At 40.3% G+C, this 24278-nt stretch overlaps 1 protein-coding gene across 11 annotated transcripts in view; it reads right to left on the reverse strand.

Annotated features, from left to right (window-relative positions):
* Positions 1 to 24278, reverse strand: part of EPG5 (ectopic P-granules 5 autophagy tethering factor) — a 122965-nt gene that overhangs the window by 25586 nt on the left and 73101 nt on the right. For 4 of the 11 annotated variants that reach the window (XM_084964950.1, XM_084964908.1, XM_084964925.1 and 1 more), the window contains 9 exons: positions 24024 to 24186; positions 17242 to 17384; positions 15652 to 15808; positions 12807 to 13001; positions 11000 to 11213; positions 8565 to 8713; positions 7822 to 8023; positions 5551 to 5623; positions 4064 to 4164 (listed from right to left, as the gene is read on the reverse strand). In XM_084964950.1, the coding sequence (XP_084821076.1) occupies positions 4064 to 4164; positions 5551 to 5623; positions 7822 to 8023; positions 8565 to 8713; positions 11000 to 11213; positions 12807 to 13001; positions 15652 to 15808; positions 17242 to 17384; positions 24024 to 24186 (1397 nt within the window). Of the gene's footprint in view, positions 1 to 4063; positions 4168 to 5550; positions 5624 to 7821; positions 8024 to 8564; positions 8714 to 10999; positions 11214 to 12806; positions 13002 to 15651; positions 15809 to 17241; positions 17385 to 24023; positions 24187 to 24278 lie in introns of those variants that run through there. The other 7 variants (XM_084964902.1, XM_084964917.1, XM_084964933.1 and 4 more) reach the window with 4 other exon arrangements.

Raw genomic sequence — 24278 nt, forward strand, 5'->3', positions numbered from 1 at the left:
TTTCATGTTTTACTCATTGAACCAGTACTTATCAAATAGACACCGAGAATATAGCACTGTCCTAAGTCTTGTGGGGGTATAAAAAGAATTTTTCTGTGTCTAGAGTTTATATCTCAGAATTGTGTGTGTGTGTGGATCAGACATGTACAACATCAATTAAAAATACCCAATGAGGCATATTTAGACAAAGGAATATTATTCAGTACTACAAAGAAATGAACTATCAAGTCATAAAAGACACAGAGATACCTAAGGTCACGTTACTAGGCAAAAGAAACCCATCTGAAAAGCTACAAAATGGTTTACAGCCATACCACCCTGAATGTGCCCGATCTGGTCTGAAAAGCTACAAAATGTATGATTTAAACTATATGACATCCTAGAAAAGCTACAACTATGGAGAAAGGAAAAGAAATCCGATGTTGCCAAAAGTTAGTGGGGAGAGAGGGATGGATAAGGCAGAGCACAGAGGATATTTAGGGCAGTGAAACTACGTGATACTGTAATGGTGGTTACACATCATTATACGATTATCCAAAACCACAGGATGTGCAATACCCAGAGTGAATCATAATATAAACTATGGTCTTGGGGTGATTATGTGTCAGTGTAACAAATGTGCCACTCTGGTGGGGGATGTTGATAGTGACGGTGGGATGGGCATGTGGACCAGGGAGCAAAGGGTACACAGGAACTCTGTACTTTCTGCTCAATTGTGCTGTGAACATAAAAGCACTCTAAAAAAATAAAGTCTATTTTTTATATATAGAAGATATTAGGTGACATTATTTTATATATATAACATATTGTTATATATTGATATATACATATTATATAATCTAGTATCTGATGTTATATACATGTATTATGTATAAAACACTAGGTGACATATTGTTAGCTCCATGATTCAGTGCCACATAAATCGCAGCAGCCAAGGAGCTACGCCATTCAGCTCTCCCTTCACACAGAATTTGCCACAGATGAGGCTACAGCACCTCAGGCCCCCAGCACTTGAGCACCAGGGTTGAGACCATACTTCTCCCAGGCAGCCCTCAGCCAACAACTGAGTATAGACCTGGACACTTCTGCCCAATGTGGGCTCCTCAATAAGGAATCTTTGTACTGGAACTTCCTATCCGACTGGCCAACACTTTCTGAGAGCTGCCCTGCAGGCTGGGGCTCTTTCTTCTGACTCTCCTTCCACAGGTGTTAGACTTGCACTGGGTATGAAGGCTTTCCTTGCCTATCCCTACCCCCCTCTCTCTTATCTTCACAGGCATTTCCCCAAATAAATCTCAGCACTCTGGTACCATCATGGTGTCTGCATCCCAAGAACTCAAACGGCAACAATGTGCTATAAAGACTTAGGGACAGGAGGAGTTCCCGTTGTGGCTCAGCAGGTTAAGAACCCAACTAGTATCCATTAAGATGTGGGTTTGATCCCTAGTCTCACTCCGTAGGTTAAGGATCCAGTGTTGCTGCAAGCTGGCATATGCAGCTTGGATCCCACATGGCTGTGGTGTAGGCTGGCAGCTGCAGCTCCAATTCAACCCCTCGCCTGGGAACTTTCATATGCTGCAGGAGAAATCCTATGAAAAAAAAAATTTTAATTGACAGAACACTGTAAACCAACTATAATGGGAGAAATAAAAATCATTAATTAAAAATTTTTTAAATAAAATAAAAAGAAAAAAAATTTTAAAAAAGACTTAGGGATAGGAAATAAATGTACAAGCATAAACAGATATACAGGAAAAGATAAAGGACCTGAAGTAGTGGAATTAGCACATCCAGGTAGTGGAATTAGCACAACCAAAAGTACGGCAGAAGGAAGGTCCAAGGACCTTTACGGAACAGTGAGTAGAAAAGTATGGCTTAATGGAATATTTCCCTTAAAAAACCAACCATCACATCAAGTTGCTCAAGTGCTCTGGGCCAGACACATCTGAATTCTGGGCTAAAATGCTTAACAGTTTCTGCATAACATAACAGCAATAAAAACAGAATTTTAGGAAAATTCAAGCTACTGTACAGGCAGGAACAGAAACAAAATAAGAAAAACCATTAGGAAGCTATTGCAAGAATGGACTGGGTGGACCTAATAGCCTCATAAACTTCCCAATATAAAATATTTAAATTCACTACATAAAATACATCTCTGAAAATGCACAGCAAGATAGACTCAGTGGGAGAAAACCCCAGGGGCCAGAAGCGCAGAGTAGTCAGGAAAGAAGAGCATTAAACTGATGCTGAAGCCTCAGTTGCGTTGGGGCTGTTTGCTAATGTGGGGTTTCAACAGCCCAAGGAAACAGAAGACAAGAGCTTCTAAGGACTATACCCTCACTGAGAGGGCAGATAAGGTTGAGGAGGAAGCAGATCTTCTCTGCCTTCACCTGGACTCAGTCAAGGAGGCAAGAAAGTTGGCTGTGGTGATTGAGTCTGGGGTTTGATTTCATGTTATCTTGTAGTGTGAGAAACCCAAGCCAAGGAATAACATAGCTCCAATTGGCAATAAATGCAGGTCTTCTCTGGAGGCACACACCCTCATCCTAGTCCTTATGACATTTCCACAGATACTCTCTAAATAAGGGCTCACAATAGAAAATTACAATACATACAAGGAAACAAGCATCTGAAGGAACATCAAACAGTAGCATGAACCCCCTCTACCCCCCAACACACAATAGAAATTTCAGCTAATGGAATCCATAGAAACAAATCATCAAGGAGTTCCGGTCGTGGCGCAGCAGAAACGAACCCGACTAGGAACCATGAGGTTTCGGGTTCGATCCCTGGCCTCACTCAGTGGGTTAAGGATCCTTAGGTTAAGTGAGCTGTGGTGTGGGTCCAAGATGCTGCTCGGATCCTGCGCTGTTGTGGCTGTGGTGTAGGCCGGCAGCTGTAGCTCCAATTCAACCCCTAGTCTGGGAACCTCCATATGCTGCAGGTGCGACCCTAAAAAACAAAAATCAATTAATCATCAAGGAAAGTAAGCAAGTTTAAACATTCTAAAGAAATAAAAATTGGGAGTTCCCGTTGTGGCACAGTGGTTAACGAATCTGACTAGGAACCATGAGGTGGCGGGTTCGATCCCTGGCCTGCTCAGTGGGTTAAAGATCCGGCGTTGCCGTGAGCTGTGGTGTAGGTCAAAGATGCGGCTTGGATCCCATGTTGCTGTGGCTCTGGCATAGGCCGATGGCTACAGCTCCAATTGTACCCCTAGCCTGGGAACCTCCATATGCCGTGGGAGCGGCCCTAGAAAAGGCAGAAAAAAGAAATAAAAATTGAAATTTTAAAGAAATAAGATACACTCAAAGCACTGGGTACATTCTTTCTTTCTTTTTCCCTTTTTTTGGTCTTTTTAGGGCCACACCTACAGTATATAAAAGTTCCCAGCCTAGGGGCCAAATCAGAGCTGTAGCTGCTGGTCTACACCACAGCCACAGCAATTCCAGATCCAAGCTGCATCTGCAACCTAAATCACAGATCATAGTACCACCAGATCCTTAACCCAATGAGCAAGGTCAGGGATTGAACCCGTGTCTTCAAGGATACTAGTTGGATTTATTATCACTGAGCCACATGGAAACTCCCACGCTGGAGAAATTTCTAAAAACAAACATAACTTCTAGAAACTAAAATGAAAAATTCAATGGATTTTTTTTAAAGCAGGTTTAGACATAGCTGGAGAGAAGGAATAAGCTGGAAGAAAGATCTCAAGAATCTGCCCCAAATGAAGCACAAAAAAAACCCCAAGAAAACACACCAAAAAAAGTGAAGAGTCATAGAAAATAGAATATGAGGTTCTACATGGGGGAAAGACAATATTTGAAAAGAGAAAAGCCTATCTTCCATAACTGATGATGCTGAGCACTACCTCACCAAAAAGCTAAGACGTTACATACTTTACAGGAAATAATTGTATTGGTGACCTTTCTTTAGGCAAAGATGAGAGCCTAGCAGTAAAATAAAATTAAAGTAGGACATCAGAGGCAAAAGATTAACAGAATGACTTAAGGAAAAAGTGAAAACTAACCAGAAACATGATAGAATTTCTTCCTACCTTTAAAACTCTGGTGCAATAAGTCAATGCAGTCAGTGAACAATTGGACAACACTTGAGGCCCCTGCAGCATCACTTTCCAGCCAGGGGTAATGTCGTTGGCTGCTTTAAATAAAAGAAACAAACCCTTAGAAATGAAATACTATGACTAAATTACTCTATGTCCCAGATTCTGGGGCTTGCCTAAGTCCTAGAAAAAACTCTGTACTATGTAGCCCTACATTTAGACCACTTTAAAGGCTGCCAATTCCTGGGAGTGAATTGTACCTTTTAATATCAATCATATAATTTTATTTACTTTCCTTTCTACCCTTTATTCCAACACAATTAAGTTTCAGAAGTGTGTTATCTAAATAACTATCAAATTAACACCTTTCCACATCCAATTTATACCCCTGAACCTATCCCTTGTGTGTCTTGGTTACATTTCAAATGCCTTTGAAAAGTTTTCTCTGCCTAAAGCATGGGGGGGGGAAGAGGTCATGTAACAAAAAGGACCAGAAGTGAACAGAGAGAGAAGTAACCAAGAAAAAACTCTTGATATGAGAATTTTAGCTTCTGAATTTGGCACTAAAAATTCAATAGGAAAATAAATTCCATTTATTCTTCCTGGACGTAAACAGGCAGGGTGCGTTATGGTCAGCAGTCTCAGGGCCACTATAAAATCCTGAAATGTGCAGATTGGTTAAGGATGGCCCTCTGGCAAAAGCAAAGACCCAAAACCTTTCCTCTTTTCCTCCATGGAAGGAAGCAGCTTGGGAGATATGAAGAGTCTGTACATGGGGGTCAAATCTCTGAGCCCAGGTCCCAGGCCTGGCCCTCATGGGCTGTGGGATCTGAGCACAACATTCAGGTTTTCTGAACCTCAGGATCAGATTAATTCATACTTATGAAAACTCTAAATACTGTGATATTTCCCACTGTTATAATTTTTACAAAACTCTGGACATCTAGCTTATGCTCGTATGTTTTTAGGAGGAAAGAAAAGACTCAAAAGGCAACTCCTTGCATTTGGACAGCTCTACACCTCAGTTTTAAATGCTTGTGAAATGATGCTTTCATTTAGTTTAGAGTTCATGTTAAAAGGGTAATTCTCACCCAGTAATCTGAAAGCCAACTTAGTTCCCAAAAATAACTGATACTGGGTAAAATCAAGTTAGTCTCATATTTTGCAGTGTTATAGTATCAAAACTTAATTCAAGAGCGCAATACCAGTTTTTTAGAAATAAGATACCAAATTCATTCAACTTCTTTATCGTGGAAAACTGGAAACGAGCATCCAGTTTTGCTTCAAAATCAATAGCTCTGCTCAGACTAACAATTCCACAAACAGAAAATGTCTTCATTTTGTAAAGAAGCATTTTTCTAAATTTAAACATAGACCTACACTAAAAATCAATCTGCAAACCACCACCTGTACTAAAAACACCATCCAAACTTTAAGTTTGTAAATTTCAAAAGAATTTGAATACTGGAAAAACTGCTTACCTTTCATTGTCCTCTAAAACAAGGATCCATGGCTTAAAGAGCTGGACAATTACTGAATGCAAGGTTCTTAGCACTAAAACAAAGCAAAATTATTAGAGACAAGAAACAAACCCATCACATGTCAACAGGCACATGAAAAGATGCTCGACATTACTAATTATCAGAGAAATGCAAATAAAAACCATGATGAGCCTGTCAGAATGGCTATCACCAAAAATAATACAAATACCAAATGTTGGTGAGGATCTGTAAAAAGGGCACCCCTGTACACTATTTATAGGAATGTAAATTGGTGTGGCCATTGTGGAACACAGTATGGAGGTTTCTTAAAAAAATAAAAATAGAACTACCATATGATCCAACAATTCCACTCCTGGGTATATATCCAAAGAAAACAAAAACACTAATTGAAAAGATACATGCACCCAATGTTCATAGCATCATTATCTAGGTGAAAATGTGGTATGTATGTGCAATGGAATACTACTTAGCTATTTAAAAAGAATGAAATTTCACCATTTGCAGCAACACGGATAGACTTGAAGGGTATTATGCGAAGTGAAAGAAGTCAAAAACAAATATTAAAAAAGAGAAAAAAAAACAAATATCATATGACATCACTTATATGTGGAATCTAAAAAATACAAAAACTAGTAAATATATCAAAAAAGAAGCAGACCAACAGATAGAACAAACTAGCAGTTACCAGTGGGTAGAGGGAAGGGGAGAGGAGCAACACAGGGGCAGGGGATTAAAAGGTACAAACTATTAGGTATAAAATACATATAAGGCTGTATATATTGTACAACATCAGGAATATAGCCAGTATCTTGGAATAACTAAATGGAGTATAACTTTTAAAAATTGCAAATCCATGGAGGTTCCCGTCGTGGTGCAGCAGAAATGACGATGACTAGGAACCATGAGGTTTCAGGTTCGATCCCTAGCCTCGCTCAGTGGGCTGAGGACCCAGTGTTGCCGTGAGCTGTGGTGTAGGTCTCAAGACATGACTCGGATCTGGCGTTGCTGTGGCTGTGGCGTAGGCCAGAGGCAACAGCTCTGATTAAGCCGCTAGCCCGGGAAACCTCTATATGCCTTGGGTGCGGCCCTCAAAAGACAAAAAAAAAAAAAATTGTGAATCCCTCTATTGTATACCTGTAACTCACATAATATTATACATCAATTATACTTCAATTAAAGTAAAAAGACACAAGCCCACCCTTTGTCAATATCATTAATAACTGTATCGAAAATCTACTTGTCTGTATACTCATAAACCTATGGTAATACACAAACAACGTTTTTTGGGGTTTTTTTGTTGTTTTTTTTTTGTCTTTTTGCCTTTTTGCCTTTTCTTGAGCCACTCCCAATGCATATGGAAGTTCCAAGGCTAGGGGTCTAATCGGAGCTGTAGCCACTGGCCTACGCCAAGGCCATAGCAACACGGGATCCGAGCCGCGTCTGCGACCCACACCACAGCTCACGGCAATGCTGGATCCCCAACCCACTGAGCGAGGCCAAGGATCGAATCCGCAACCTCATGGTTCTTAGTCGGATTCGTTAACCACTGCGCCACGATGGGAACTCCACAAACAACACTTTTTATAACAAAGTGTGTTTCAGTTTTCGTTTGCTGCAATGAAATTTCTTAAACTGAAGTTTTGTCACAACACGATGTCATGGATAATTTTATAACACACTGTATTAAAAGATAAAAACTTAAATATTCTTAACGAGCTAAATAATAGAAAGAAAGAGTTGGAGACTGAAACCTGTCTCTTTTATCCCACCCTACAAAGGAAGGGCAGAAACAAGCTGAAGTAAGCACCTGCTGAGTAAGTTAATATAGGTATGACACATATCTGGGTTCACACTGTACTATGTATTTCCTATTTCTTCTTCTTGACATTCAGATATATAGATTTATTAACAAGATTTAAATCTTTTATTGTGCCTTTTCAAGTCTCTTCTAATGGAAAGTCAGAACGCCTAGCTACATGTTGCACTGAAGGCACATTACCTGGATCAGCAATGAGATCCTGCTGTGTAGCACTGAGAACTATGTCTAGTCACTTATGATGGAGCATGATAATGGGAGAAAAAAGAATGCATACATGTATGTGTAACTAGGTCACCATGCTGTACAGTAGGAAAAAAAAATTGTATTTGGGAAACAACAATTAAAAAAAAAAAACACTATGAATATCCTGTAATAAACCATAATGGAAAAGAATATGAAAAAGAAAAAATAAATAAATAAAGGCACATTACCTGTTTTGTTACTGGCAGATGGGTTTTGGGCCAAGCTGGCCATTTCTGAGTCAAGCAGCCTTTTTACAAGATAGCCCAAGAGTGTCTTCATATCAGCCATGTAAGGACTCCATTTTGAGAATAAACCAAAACTTTTAAAGTCCAATGTGGATAACCGAAGCTTATAAAAAAAGTTTGAGAGCCACTGAATAGTCTCCATCACCTGGAAGACAATGGTTGGTAAAAAAAAAAAAAAGTGCTGAGTGCCTACTTCCAGTAAAGTACTACGGCTGACTGTAAGGGGAGGCTTTGAATTTGTAATCAAGCTGTAAAGGTACACAGAATAGGAAAAGGAAATCAGCAGACTTCAAACACTTTTTCAAGTAGAGGAACCATTTTTTCATATAAATTCATGTGAACCCATATCATATAAAACTGAAGAAGCTGAGGGCTCTGGGGACACTGCCCAAAGGCACCAGGGAAGCAGGTGGGTTAAGATGGTGGCAGCGGGGGAGACACACAGGGCCTGGGCTGCTCCTGAACACAGGGGTAGGACTCTAAGATGTGACAGAAAAGAAATTCAGGTACAGGGGGCACCAGGGGGAGGTGGATGACTAACAAAGAAAAGCACAGCTCCTAAAAATAATGCAAAAAAGAGCATATTTTTAGATATAAATTTTAAATGAGTTGCCATTTTAAGTAAATTACAAAGGAAACGGAAGAGAAACACACAACAAAAACTTCAGAGACCAAAAGCTACACACCTGCTTGTCTGACAAGAGAACATCTGGAGAGCTTTGAAGAACCGTGCTCTCAGCAGAAGCTGCCCCCTGCTGGCAGTTTGGGGCACAGCAGCCCAGGGCTCTCAGGGTGGCTTTCCAACACTCAGGGCTCAGCAGCTGCTCAGCAGAGCCTTACCCGGCAGGGACAGAGGACAGCAAGTCAGCATCCTTCACAAATTAACTTTTCAATTTGAGTCAAAGAACACATGTACTTTACAAATTAACATCAAATAAAAATCTAAAACATATTCATAAAGATCCATGGTAGAGAGATCAAAGCAAGGAGAACCTATTGAAAGGTCTGTCCACGTGGACACTTGACTTTCCTTGTTCTTGGTAACCCTGCTGGGAGTGGGCACAGCCAAGTCATCTGAGCTGGAATCTGGGAGGGACTCCCACCTACCAGCCCCTGACTGGGGAACGGTAAACATGCCATTTTCCTGGCTGGATGATGTGACAGAGACAAAACAAGGGAGACAGGTTGCAGAACTCAACTGCAGAGTCTACACTCTTCAGAAGAGGTCTGATACTCACCCCTAAAATTCTACTCCTACAACAGGGAAAACAAAAAACAATACAGACTATAGACGCTAGTAGTCTTCTATACAGAAGTAGAGACTACCAGCCAGCATTCTCCTACTTGGCAAAACTCACTCCCCAGAGGACAGGATTAATAATTAATTAATTATTAATTAATGTCCTCAGGTCCTTTCTCCCAGAGGTGACACAAGGATCACACAGGAAAAAAGGCTCCTAAGGGCAGGTCTGGGGGAAAGATGATGAGGTCAGCTGTATTACTGAGTCTGAGGTATCTCGGGAACAGCAAGGGGTCTACGACAACAGCTACTATGGTCTGGATCTCAGGGAAAAGGTCTGGACCCCAGCTATAGGTATGGGGTCATGCACAGCCAGAGGACATCAGGGAAGCTAGGGGAAATTGCAATGGGCTCACCCAGGGCAAATGGAGAGAGCAGATGAGCAGAGGATGAAACCCTGGGTACCCCAACATGGTGGCCAGGGACATACACAGCACCAGGAGGCTGGAGGTCATGGAATCTGACAGATGTGGTACTGCTATTCTTAAGCCTGCAGCTGGACTGCTTTTCCTGGGAAGCATAAATTTGCTGCTAAATCCAAGTCAAGGGCTGCCTATGTAAGCAATTCATAACCTCTTTAAGAGGTTTCAGGGAAAGAAACACAATATGGGTATAATCAAATTTTGAAAATTTAGAGCAAAAATCAGCTATGCAAATAGGCATCAAAAATTATACATTTCCATACCGCCATTCTCCATCTACTTGCCTCTGGAAGAAATTATGAAAGCTTGAAGTGCTTTGAAAATGGTACCCACATTTTAGTATTCTTCAGGTAGTCCAATACATAAGATCGCTCATTTATTCATTAAACTATTTCTATAAAGTAATACAAAGATTTGACATAGGAATTCCTGTCGTGGCTCAGTGGAAACAAAACTGACTAGCATCCATGAGCACGCAGGTTCAATCCTTGGCCTCGCTCATTGGGTTAAGGATCTGGCATTGCCATGAGCTGCAGTGTTAGGTCACAGACGCAGTTCGGATCATGCATAGCTGTGGCTGTGGCGTAGGCCAGCAGCTACAGCTCCAATTTGACCCCTAGCCTGGGAACCTCCATATGCCACAGGAGCAGCCCTAAAAAGACAAAAAAAAAAAAAACAAAATTTAGTTTTCCATTATATCTATAAATAGTATGAAGGTTAGATGAAAAAAGTAAATACTATCTCATTTTTCAAATTTCAGTACAATTCCTACCTAAGGAAATTTCAAAAATAAAAAAGCCCACACCCTTTATTTTTCCTTTACTCTCCAACACTCGAATGGGAAAAACTGCAGGAGGGGGAAAGAAATAGTGGAAATGTGAAAATTTTAATGTTGTTCTTTCTTTTGGCTAATATACAGAATACTATTATATAGGGAGATAGAATTCATTTGCAAAAAATTGGGGGGGGGGAATCAGATTTATCCACCATATTGGAACTACAGAGAAACCAACTGACACATTAAACATATTGGAAAAGAGCAACCTCCATCCCTTCCCAAATCTGCAGTCATCAGAGTAATAAGCAAGCCCACCTTTGTCCCGCCCCAGCTCAGGACAGCTGCAGAGTCAAGGTGAAGAGGTGGGGGAAGGACTGAAGACTCCAACCCCACTGTCCCAGTGCTGCCTCGCCCAATGAGGGCCCATTCTAACAATTAGGACAGGAACTGACCAATTTACAGACAGCAACCTTTTGGGCATTGCTCATTGAGCAGTCTGGGTGAAGATTAGAAGCACCTGCATACTTGTTTTATCTTTACATCTTTGGATGACATCTGTAGAATGGTACTTGTATTAAAATATTCACTGTGATCTAATCAGTCACAATTAAAAACACTTACTTTGCATCAGCAGCCTGAGAATGTCACTGTACTGGTCAGGGAACTGGTAGAGAAGAAGATAAGTCCAGTGCTTACAGAAAAGATTAAATGGCATCAGAATATCTTCATCTGGTTCAAGGCCCCAGGCAGTAAGTGCCAAATGAATGGACTCCAGAAGCCTGGTACGATCAGACAGAGGAGGTTTAGTGGCGTTTAACCATTGTTTAAGATCGAACTAAAAAGAAAAAGAAATAAGAAGCAGTTTTATTTACACTAGAAAATCAATTCAAATAGAGCAAACTAGGTACAAATTTAGTTTGAAAGTCAAAGCTTACTTGGCATTTAGGTTTTTATAAAGATTGAAACTAAAATTTATATACTTAAAATTTATATACTTAAAAGAATTAGAAGTTCTCATGGCTCAGTGTTAAGAATCCAACTAGTATCCATGAGGATGTGGGTTTGATCCCTTGCCTCACTGAGTAGGTTAAACAATCCAGTGTTGCCGTAAGCTGTGGTTTAGGTCACAGACTCTGCTCAGATCTAGCATTGCTGCGGCTGTGGTGCAGGCCAGCAGCTGCAGCTCCAACTGGACCCCTAGACTGAGAACTTTCATATACTGCAGGTGCAGCAGTAAAAAAAAAAGCAAAAAAAAAAAAAAAAATCTAGGCGGGTCGGTAACTGATGGTACCATTATGCCTGCATCTCTACTTCACTCTCTGGGATTGCAGAGGCAGTTTTCTCAGCTCTGCATGCTTTTTTGCAATTTAAAAATATTATTGGTAAGCTTTCCCTATAAGATGTGGATCAAAACTTTGTCGAGGAGTTCCTGTCGTGGCTCAGTGGTTAACAAATCCGACTAGGAACCATGAGGTTGCAGGTTCGATCCCTGGCCTTGCTCAGTGGGTTAAGGATCCGGTGTTGCTGTGAGCTGTGATCCAAGATCCAAGTCGCAGATGAGCCTTGGATCTCGAGTTGCTGTGGCTCTGGTGTAGGCCAGCGGCTACAGCTCCGATTAGACCCCTAGCCTGGGAATCTCCATGTGCCTCAGGTGCGGCTCAAGAAAAGGCAAAAAGACAAAAAACAAAAAACAAAAAAACTTTGTCACTCTTCTTCACTAGTCACAGTCCACAAACCAGTAGCCACTTTATGGAACCATGTTTCTAATGGCCATGTTTCTGAGTCTGCATCAATTAATAAAAATCTAGAGTGTTGTCCCCTCCAGAATCCCAAACTATAAAGCATATTCTCCCCCCATGACAACCTGAGATCAGTCCCCAGCCCCTAAAAAAGGCCCAGGTTTTATGATTCATACATGTCATATAAATAAAATTGAAGAGCTAAGGCTCTGAAATTCTCAAGTGGTTAAATAAATTCATTGCCTTGGTCTGAGTTAATAATATTCTATTTGGAATAAGACAAAGGCAATTTGCTTAGATCTGGTTTTTCTAAATATAAGAGACTCTGACATATTACAACTCATTTATCAAACACAATTAAGGCATAAATACAGGATACATTCAAAAGAAGGATGTAATAAATTATTACTATGAATATTTCAAAACGGTACAGAGGTTTTGAAGAGAGTTTGGGAGCTGGTCCATTTTATACTACTTGGAGTATGACTGGCCTACACGACACCATTAATGCCCCCAGAAGAAGCAGCTGTGGGATCAGACTACTTGAGGATGTATTGAATCTGAAAAGGGCCTGTGAGCCTCCCATTCATGTGGAGACAGAGCTCCGAAAGCCTCACATTCCTGTGGAGCAGGAAACAACAACAGTGCCAACATTTCAGAGACAACATCAGGACTGAATCACCTCTCACCTTGGTTAGCAGCATGAAAATCATATCACTGTTGTCCTCACTCAGAAACTTTACCACTTTCTCATAGAGCTCTATGAACTCTGCAGGTGCGGCATTGGGCGTGAAGAAAGGAGACAAGAGAGAGCAGAGCCTCCTATTCTTCAGGATGGTCTGAAGGACTTTTCTGCATTCTGATTTAGTGCCACTGATAAACACCTTGAAGGAAAAGGGAAAATGTCACCAGACTCTCCCCTCCCCAGCTTTTACTTAAGCAACCAAGTTTTAAGGAATAGTATATAAGGCAAATAGAATATTTTCTAAATGAAAATATGAAACAAGCAAAAGAAATCTAAAATCCACATAGATAAACCTATCACTTCCAATGAAAGTGATATTAAATATTCTGGATAATTCATGGATTTGAAGAAGCTATAGAAAATTTTTAAAAGATGAAAACATTGTAGTAATTTGAAATCAAAAATTTGCAATGCACCTACTATGACTACAAAGTATCCAACGTGATTCTGCATTATGTCAAAAAAGTAAACCTCCTAGATTATAGATTTTATCGAGATGTGCTTTTAATCTTTTAAAAAGCTAACTTTCACAATTAATATATCCTCAAGGTAACTTTACCTCGTTTTAATTTGGTTCTAAAGTTTAAAAATACTAGACTATAAATGAATTTTTAAATAAACTCAGAATCAGGAAAGTTTTGATAAGCTTGACCATAGGCAGAAATAATAAAGAATAAGACTGAAAGATTGAAATACAAGAAAATTTAAACCCTGTAAGGCAAAATCATCATAAAATTAAAGAAAAATGACCTTACAACACATTCTAGACACTAGGCTAATGCTCTGAAGAGTTCTTTCAAAACAATAAAAAAATAAATAAACTCTCAAACAGAAAAATTTGGTGAGAAAATCCAGAAGATCATAGAAAAATAATTAAATTGCCAATAATCATTTGAAAAGTCATGCAGCTTAACAAGTACTTAAAGAAAAAAACAACTGAAAATAATCACAAATAATCGCTTCCCCATTAGATTAGCAAGACTTTAAAAGAATGACCACTCCTAATGTTAGTTTTAACATGGAGAATAATAAACTCAAACCCTGCTATGATAGTGTAAATAGGAACAAACTTCCCAGGGGAGCAGTATGACAATACACATCAAATCCTAGTCCCTTTGACAAAACAATCACACTTCTAGGAAAAGTAGGAAGTTACCCTAGGAAAAGTAGTCCCACCATTTCACAAAGATATATATTTATCTCAAGCTTACTACAATAAAACAGACAACCTACCTAAATATTCATCCAGAGGGCCCTGGCTAAACACAGTACAATACACCTGTACCATGGAACCCTATATACTAAATACCATGATATAGGTTGGTATTAATTATCAAGGAATAATGTATAAAACGTAGTACAGGAGTTCCCATCGTGGCACAGTGGTTAACGAATCCGACTAGGAACCATGAGGTTGCGGGTTCAGTCCCTGCCCTTGCTCAGTGGGTTGACGATCCGGCGTTGCCGTGAGCTGTGGTGTAGGTTGCAGACGCGTCTCGGATCCTGCGTTGCTGTGGCTCTGGTGTAGGCTGGTGGCTACGGCTCTGATTAGACCCCTAGCCTGGGAATCTCCATATGCCGCGGGAGCGGCCCAAGAAATAGCAAAAAGACAAAACAAAACAAAACAAAACAAAAACAAAAACAAAAAAAAAAAACATAGTACAAATGAAAAAAGCAGGTAATAAAATAGCACATGCAGATTTTGAGTGCTTATCTGTTATACCTATATGTAAGAATGATATATCATTTTTACATATACACAATACACTAACAGACAGATACACAAGACAAACTATAATGAAGTGTTAGCTATGTAACCACTATTTCCAACAGATTAGGATTATGAGAAATTTTTCTTCTTTATATTTTTTACACTGCTTGCATTTCTTATAATAAGCACACATCAACCTGACAATTAAGAAACTATTCTAAAAAATCTATTTTAGTATCTGCTCAACATCACCTCCCTAAAATTACCCAATAAATAAGTACTCATTTAACTGAATTGGGGTAAGAATACATGGTTAATTAGTGTTTATATATTTTCCCACAAATGGCTTTCCTTTCTTATATGACAGGTTTTATAAATCTGCATGCATACATTGCCCTTGCCTGTATTAAATATCCATATATTTAACTGTAAGTCAAATAAATAAATAAATGGTGACTAGTAACTAGGATGCAGCAGTGGAGAGGTGGGGCAAGCACTGAATATTGAGTCAGAAGACCCGGGTCCCTCTCAGCTCCAGGGCTCACCAGCTGTATTCTTTAAGCAAATCATTTAAGCTTTTAGAGACCAGTTTCCTCATCTTCAGGATGACAATGATATCAGAGTTCCCTATGGCTCTGGAGGTTAAGGATCTGGCATTGTCACTGCTGTGGCTCTGGTTACAGCTGTGGCCCGGGTTCCATCCCTGGCTTTAGCATGCGGTGGGTGTGGCTGGAGGGTAAAGGGGGCAGGAGTTGGGAATAATATCAATCACACAGAGTCACTGTGAGGATGAAATAAAATTATCAAAAAGCATTTTATAAGCAATAAAGACCTTCAGTAATATTGTTAATACCAACCGCATTTGATGGTATTTGACATCTCCCCAAAGACTTTCATATATTGATAATTTAAACCTCTTATACGAAATGCAGAATTCTATACCAACAATTCAAAGGGGCTTCTGACTTAGGTAAGATCCTGAACTATACTGTAAGTACAGGATCAACCCTGACTATACCTAATGAGGACACTGTAGGGACCTATCATGAATAAGGCTAAAAACACAGGATGACCTTACCTGTCCCAAGATCTCAATGCAGGAGGTAAAAAACTGCCTTGTGGGAGGATGGCGCTGTGTCTCATCACTGACATAATCCACAACAGTAAAGAAGAGGCTGATGCCCACCTTCTGAACCCCGGGGGTGGGCTGGGACTGGTAAGCATTCACTAAGGCCCTGTGGGAAAATGCAAGTAAGGCTACTGGTCTACATTGAGAGAATCCACACTCACAAGTGTTTCTCTGACACTCTACATTTCTCAGGCAACATCCTTCAAAGTCCTCAGAGCCCCATACAAATGTCACTTCAGAAATATTTCATGGAATAACTTCCAACTTAACCCAACAACTTACTTTCAACACACAGAAATGATTTGAAGTGCTCCTGGGAGGCGGGAGTGTCAGCCTTTATTAACATTAAATATTTGCATATTTGCATGTAACTCATGATGTATTACTTAATTTTGTGTGTTCCTGATATAATACATATTTCTAAAAACAAGAACCTCGATTTTTCTAAATTTTAAAATCCAAAATACTGACTTAGGTTGAAGAAAAATATTTTTGTATAGAATAAGACCTTAGAATAAAAGGTATCTCTTCTAATTTTCACTCTTTTTTGAGTTCCTTTCCTAGTAAAAGAAACATCAACCTCTTCTTCACCTTATCTCCTCCTCCTTCCCAGGCCCCTCCTTTCAACCCATGAAAGGTCTCAATGCCCCCATCTACCCCACAATCCTAATCTACCAAGGGATTAGCTACTGGTACTAGAATGTAAATTCACTATAAAGTAAAAGGCAGAGTCAACCTCCCCTCTCCCAAGTCATGTCCTGGTGGCTTTGGGAAGAAAGAACAGAGTGAGAGTAATCCAGGAGCTCCAAGACAACCACAACAACCAAATGCAAGTTGGTAACTACACTTGAGCGCCCTAGTTTTCCTGAGCAATTCTACTGTAAACTTTGCTCAATAATCTGAATTGACAATGATGACTTCCTGGACAAAAGTGACTTTAATACAGAACTGAAACACTAAATCTCTGCAAGACTGGGAGTTCCCACCATGGCTCAGTGAAAATGAATCTGACTAGTATTCATGAGGATGCAGGTTCAATCCCTGGCTTTTCTCAGTGGGTTAAGGATCCTGCATTGCCGTGAGCTGTGGTGTAGCTGTGATTTGACCCCTTGGCCTGGGAACTTCCATGTGCTGCAGGTGCAGCCCTAAAAAGCAAAAATCAATCAATCAATCAATCAATTTCTGCAGGATTGAATTCCAACGCAATGTATCATCTCCTAATTCGAGGGTCAGCAAAATTATTCTACGAAGGGCCTGATAAAAAAAATATTTTATGCTTTATGGGCCATAAATCATCACAGCCACTCAATTTTGTCATTGTAACAAAGAAGTCACACACACTAAGTAAATAAATAGGTATGGCTATGGTACAATAAAACTTTATTTATAAAAATAGGTGGCATATCAGATTTGGCCCAAGGCTGCTGATACTTTTACTAATCAATTAGCATCTGAGGGATGCAGTAGCATGTGTGATTACTATCAGTAATAACAGAATAGCATTTTTAATTGTAATGTTATAATACCCTCAAAACTTACGTAATCAAGTTTTCTGCATGCACGGCAGCTTCCACGATATTAAGTGATGGTGGTTTAGCAGCTTCTGCTTGCAACTGCTTTACTTCTTTTCGCAAAACATGAAGCTGTTGGCTTACTGCTTCATTCTTATGCATACCTTCAAACTAACAAAAATTAAAGTGGTCAACAGACTTACTTGAGCCTACAGGTTTCTAGTGCAGATATTTTATGACAAATACTCTGGATATTTGAATTACTACAACTCCCCTCTTGGTTGAGGGGAGTTCCCATCGTGGTACAGCAAAAATAAATCCGACTAGGAACCATGAGGTTGTGAGTTCGATCCCTGGCCTCGCTCAGTGGGTTAAGGATCTGGCGTGGCTGTGGCCAGCAGCTGTAGCTCTGATTTAACCCCTAGCCTGGGAACCTACGTATGCCACGGGTGCGGCCCTAAAAAGACAAAAAGAAAAAAACAAAAAACAAAAAACTCTTGGTTGAACCTGAGAGGGAATGGGGAAAAACATCAAAAAACTATTCAAGAATCTCAGGCTTTTCATGAAAAATTGAACTTGAATTAATTTACCATTGGTTCACAGTCTTTTGTGAGCTAGTTCTATGCCATTTATGCTTCAATGCTCCAGTTCTTATCAAAAATAAACTGAATGTCTTCCACCACCAAGGCCTGAAGCACTTCAAGCCCATCCTCTGTTGAACTCCCTCCCGCAGAGCTGTAGCCTCCCCAATCCAGAAGCACAAATAATTTGACTCAGAACACTCGGGCTGCAGTCTCATCTGTGCCAAATACAAAAAAATTTTTTAAAAATTTTAAAAAGAGGATGGCGTAAATCTGTTGATAAAACACTTGCTATTTTGAAAGGAAGGAAAGATATACTTATAAAACAAACAACCAAATAGATATAAAATAAAATATGGGAAGTGCTCAAACCAGTTGCATGCCTAGAAAAGAGCATCTGACTAATTTAGTGGTTCCAGAAAGTGGGTCTTTGTTAAAATGTTTACTGGTTCTCAGTAAAGATGTGAAAAATAAGGAGAATTTATTGAGCTCTTAAAAAAAAATTTGTTTCAACTTTAAAAAACTATCCTTTTTTAAGACTATGTCTTTGCCATATGAGGGGTTGTTAATACCATTTTCTCTAATTAATTGATGGTGACCTATATGCTAACTGCTTTGTGCATTTTTAATGTCCTTTTTTGGCTGTGGATAGATGCAGACAATATCCATGGCCCAGGTTGCAACACAAAGACAGAATCAATGTGGCAGTTGTGGGGAACAGGAGGACAGAGGGACAGCAAAGAGGAACTCAAATCAAGTGGGGGGTCAGGGGCCAAAGAGTACAGTGTAATCAGACTGGGGAGAAACGGGTCCTGTCTTGGGGAGATCTTTCAAGTAGGCTAGGGACCCTGGACTTATCATACAAGCATGGCCTGAAATGCTGAAGAGACCAGAACATTTAGAAAGCAGGAATTTTAGGAGTTCCCATCATGGCTTAGGGGAAATGAATCTGACAAGTATCCATGAGGATGAGGTTTGATTCCTGACCTCGCTCAGTGGGTTAGGGATCTGGCATTGCCATGAGCTGTGGTGTAGGCCACAGATGCAGTTTGGATCTGGCGTTGCTATGGCTGTGGTGTAGGCCAGCAGCTATAGCTCCATTTTGACCCCTAGCCTGGGAACCTCCATATGCCGTAGGTGCAGCCCTAAAAACATCAAAAAAAAAAAAAAAAGGAAAGCAGGAATTTTAAATCCTACATTCTCTTCACATAGTCACATGGTCTTTCCCAATCACATGGTCACTGCCCACATGGGTGAGCAGTAGGGTCTACATTTTCCTTTACATGCACCTGCCCAAACCCAGGCCTCGGCCACCACTGCAGTTGTTATGGTACCCTTTATTTATAAATAATGTAATGATCTAATTCACAAACTTATTCAGCTGAAATCCCTTATGTCCTTGTCAGGGTTGTTTTCATAAATTCCAGATCAAAAGCACCCAAAGGGCAATGGTCCTGCTTAATCTGCTTTACAGAGTAGCCCAGTGCAGCACTACTCTGAGAGACAGTACATGGAGCCCCTACTTTTAAGATCATGATAACAACTTCCTTCCATAAAACACTGTTAAACAATGTTGTGTTAAATGTCTTTACAATTCTCCTAAGAAATAAGCTGTTATTATGAGTCAAAAAGCAAAAAAAACTGAATATCCAAGAACATATAATGTTAGCAATTACTTTAATTTTGATTATTGGAGAAACAAAAGATTAAAAAAGTAAATTATTTCCATTAAACCACATAATGAATCAATACAAATATAATATTTCAAGTCTTTCAAATAACAGGCCATGTTTAATAGCCCAAAATGTCATCAGGAGTACATACAGTCAGCTCTTTGGCCCGATAGATCACCAACCACAATCAGACTGGGTCTTTGAGAGTCACAGCCCTTGGCTGACCTGGAGGGCAAGTGGCCAAAGAGAGGAAAAGAGAATCTGAGTCAAGGGAGGAAGACAGTAAGAACGGAGAGACGTGGAAAGACAGTGGCTAAGACACCTGGACTGAGAAATGTAGAGAGACAAAACTCAAACCACTGTGCACCTCCAATTTTAAAATTGCCATCCCACGTTGTAGAAACTATGAACACTGGAGAATAAAAGAAAACCATGTTTAGGGAGGTTTAGACTTTCTCACTAAAAAATATAATTTTCTAGTCTTCTTATTTTTGTTCATTGTTCCCACCATGGTTTTCTTACTGGAACGGAGGTGAGAGAGATTGAATGACTACCAGCTCATAATTACAAGAAGTTGTAGACAACAGAACAAAGCAGCAAGCTGGAAGCCCCCTCCACTTGAGTCACATCAGATAGACCAGAAATTCAAAGGCTGCACAAAGCATGTGATTCAGCAAGTTGTTCCAATAATGTGAGGCCCTCAGTGGGTCTTTCCCATCTTTCATTTCTAGGAATGAGCAAATTTTTCACATGATAATAAATCAATCCTGGGTTCAGCAAACATGCCCCACAATACCAAAGTACAACAAGAGGAACCTCATTATAAATCAGCCCGTTTCCTCAGGAAATATCACTGAATTATTAGAGCCTTTTATTAGGAGAGCCGACCACAGAAGAGGCACGTCTCACTTCCCATAAAACATCTTTGGCTTTTGTATACATAGTTCGAACATTTGCAAATGGCTGGAAATTTCCAAGGCTTTCTCTCACAGAAAAAGTCTATGAAGCATTAAGCATTTTCATGACATAATTTGAAATCTTTACAAATGAGATGAAAAGTATACTGAAAATACACTTAACATGTTTTAAATTTGAAATCTAAAATCCATACTTCAAATATAAAATCATTTCACAAAAAGGCGATTTTTTAAAGTGATCCAATCCATGAATTCCCTAATCACTGAAAAAGAATGAATCTTAGACAGTAACTCAGAAAGAAAACGGTACACATGTTAATTCAAATAGGATCTGACTCTCGTGATCAGCTAGTCTACAGAAATCAGAGAAGAAACAGGAGAAGCAAATGGCCTGGCCACTTCCCAATACTGAATGGGAAAACATGAGTTTTAAATTTAAATAGATGTGGGTTTGAATTCCAACAGAGCCACTTACTAGCTGTGTGACTTTGGCAAGTCTCCGAGCCTCTCTGAATGTGTTTCTTCATCCTCATTTTGTGAAGCTTAAGCGAGATAACATAAGAAAAGCCCTTACCATACTACCTAGGATATAAGTTCCCAAGTAAGGAATAAGAAATACTGTGAACAGGGCTGAGAAGTGAAGTAGTGCACTGAAGTCTGACCATCCTTACTGCTCTCCAAGATCAATGCCTAGGAGACGTTCGTATTAAAGTAAAAAGGTAGGTGCAGCAGTGTTTGATTACATTGAGCTTTTGTATGGAAAGCACTAGGCAGGCCAATTAAGCATTACATTGGCCAAAGACAAGCAGGCTCAAAAGTGACTGCTGGAGTTCCCATCATGGCTCAGCGGAAACAAATCTGACCAGCATCCTTGAAGACGTAGGTTCAGTGGATTAAGGATCCAGCGTTGCCGTGAGCTGTGGTGTAGGTCAGAGACGTAGCCTGGATCTGGCGTTGCTGTGGCTATGGTGTAGCCCAGAAGCTACAGGCTCTGATTAGACCCCCAGCCTGGGAAACTCCACATGCTGTTGGTGGTCCTAAAAAAAAAAAAAAAGTGACACTAGTTTCTAGTGTCTTCCATAGCCAAATAATATCTACAAAGTTCCTGAAGGTGGTGAAAATCAAGCAGATATGCTTATGAAGAGTTTATATCCATCATTCATTCCTTCAAACACATCCATTCTGTGACAGTGACTATGCAAGGCACTGATGATGTCAACATGAAGAAGACAAGACCCTGGCCCTCAGGTGACTCAAAATCCATTAACAGCTATAGAACTAATGATAAAACAAAACAAGTTATAACACAACCTAACAAGTGGTGTGTTTGTGGTTTCACGGACAGATTCAGGGGTGTTAAAGTGTACCTATCAAGTGTCAAGAGCCATGCTAGGTGGTACAGGCATACAGATGAAGGACAGGAACTCTATTCCCAGAGGTCAGTCTGGTAGGAAGGAGAGCAGGTGACTATGACAGACAGCATTTATGCACAAACTGCAATGAGAGGAGGGGCTATCTCAACCTGACTAGAAGAATCAAGAAAGATCTGAAGATGCTGCCTGAACCAAGGGATGAAGGGACCAGCAGGAGCTCAGAAATGAGCTGCGGAGAACAAAGAACAGCATATGCCTGTGAATGAAGGCATAGAATGGTCTAAGGTGCTAGAAAACAGAATGTTTAGGGAGTGGGAGAGAGGGGAAATGATGTCACCAGAAAGAGATCAAGAACAGATGACGGTGGGTCCCAAGAGACATCCTACTATTAGACACTAGAGAACCAATGTGGGGTTTTGGCCTGGAAGTGTGATCAGAGTTGTGTTTAAAACGACGAATTGTGGGAAATGAACTGGATAGGGAGGAAGACTATGGACAGGGAGCCTACTGTGTAAGTTCAGGGGAAAGGTGATGTGGGCCAACCACAGGGCAATGGCAGTGAAGAGAAAGGAAGAGAAATTTAAGGCCATTGCAGACACAGAACCAATATGACTTGGAAAGCAACTAGGGAGTGGGGAGGGTGATGTGGAAGAGATGATACTGATGCCTGACTCTCCATCTTAGGTGTTGCCATGAGCTGTGGCGTAGGTCACAGAGGTGGCTCGGATCCTGTGTTGCTGTGGCTGTGGTATAGGCTGGCAGTTGCAGCTCCAATTTGACCCCTACCCTGGAAACTTCCATATGCCACAGCTGCAGCCTTAAAAAGCAAAAATTAAAAAAAAAATCAGAAATGAATTTTGAAGATAATGGAAAAACATGAGTATTAAAAAATTATTTTGAAGAAGACCTTTTAGGAAAAACAGTCTCCTAAGGAGACTGATAAAAAAACACATTAGAACTGTTAAAATGTGGATTGGCACAAAAAGAAAGGAAATTTTTAAAAGACAGCCAAGAGTCAGTAAAATAAATTCCCAATTTGTAAAAACTAAAACAGAGAAGCTATTTTGGGGCAAGTGTAGTCAACCAGCACGTAGCACCCACCTCCAAGCCGTTCTTTCCTATCTCAGGAGATGCCAACATCACTTGCAGAAAGAGTAAGCATGGTGACTAAGGAACATGCACCCTGCAGCCAGACTGCCTGGGCCTCCTAGTTTTGTAGTCACCGGCAGCATACTCTGGATATGTAATTTAACCTTTCTATGCCTCTCTCTCTTAATCAGAAAAATAAAGATAATAAAAAATTCAGATACCATGCTGTATAGCGGAAATAATTAATTAATTAATTTTAAAAAAATACAGATAATAATGGAGTTCCCATTGTGGCTCAGTGGGTCAAGAACCCAACTAGTATCCATGAGGATGTGGGTTCCATCCCTGGCTTTGCTGAGCAGTTTTAAGGATCCGGCATTGCTAAAAGCTGCGGCATAGGTTGCAGAGGCGGCTCGGATCTGGCATTGCTATGGCTGTGGCTGAGGCTGGCAGCTACGGCTCTGATGCAACCCATGAGAAGTTCCATATGCTACAGGTTTGGCCCTAAAAGACAAAACAAACAAGCAAGTCTACTTTTATAGGAGAGGACAAAATAAGTTCTGTAAAGTGTTTAGCATAAAGTAAGTGCTATGACATGCTGACTACGGCTAAACTTCCATTCCGAAGTCCTTACGATGTCACAGACCCAACTTTGGTCTGTCAGCAGGCTGCACCCAACTACTCTGTTTTCCACACGTGCCTTCCACCTTCATCTTCAGGGGCTCCCCACTACCTCCAGCGTACAGCTCAAGCTCCCAGGTGAAGTCCAACCTTCCCAATGTGATTTCCTATCACCACTTCTCAAAATAACTGAAACAGACGGATGGAGCCACTGACCCTTAGATGAAGCCATGGTGACTTCATCCCCACATTCCCTCTAACCGATTCCAAACTGTCATTGCCAAAACCCTGTAAGGGCCAGTTTGAGGCCCTCTTTCTAAGAATCATCTCAATGATTCCACTTTTAAATTTCAATCTATCTGTTTTTCAGGACTCATCAGCACTTATGGAAATAAGTGATTAGCTCTGTGTGTGTCTTCACTCTCCCCCAAACTGGTAAATGTTTTGGGACATGGATGAGGTACTACATACTTCTTTCCGTCTTCCTCAATGATAGAACGATATGAGGGACTCAAACAAAATTCCATGAATTATAAAGAAACTTGCACGATCTTACCTGCACTGTTACAACTGCTGCTCCTTGGCACTTCTTACCACTATTGCCTCTACACTCCAAGTTCAGAGTGGTCTGCTCCTCTCGATTAACATACTGTTTGGGCATCGTGTCCAATAGCTCACTATCCAGGGCAACCTGCTGAGATTCCCGAAGAGCTGCAGTTCTGGAAAACATCATCAGGAGGTTTTAAAAAAAATAGTCTTAGGAGTGGTTTCTTGATAAGTGATAAAGGCTTCCAGTTATCCCCAGCCTGCA

The sequence above is a fragment of the Sus scrofa genome, chromosome 1, assembly GCF_054392235.1.
Source record: "Sus scrofa isolate SSC_HxYL_T2T_F1_AM1 chromosome 1, Sscrofa_HxYL_maternal_Yorkshire_Landrace_v2.0, whole genome shotgun sequence".
NCBI classification, from domain to species: domain Eukaryota; kingdom Metazoa; phylum Chordata; class Mammalia; order Artiodactyla; family Suidae; genus Sus; species Sus scrofa.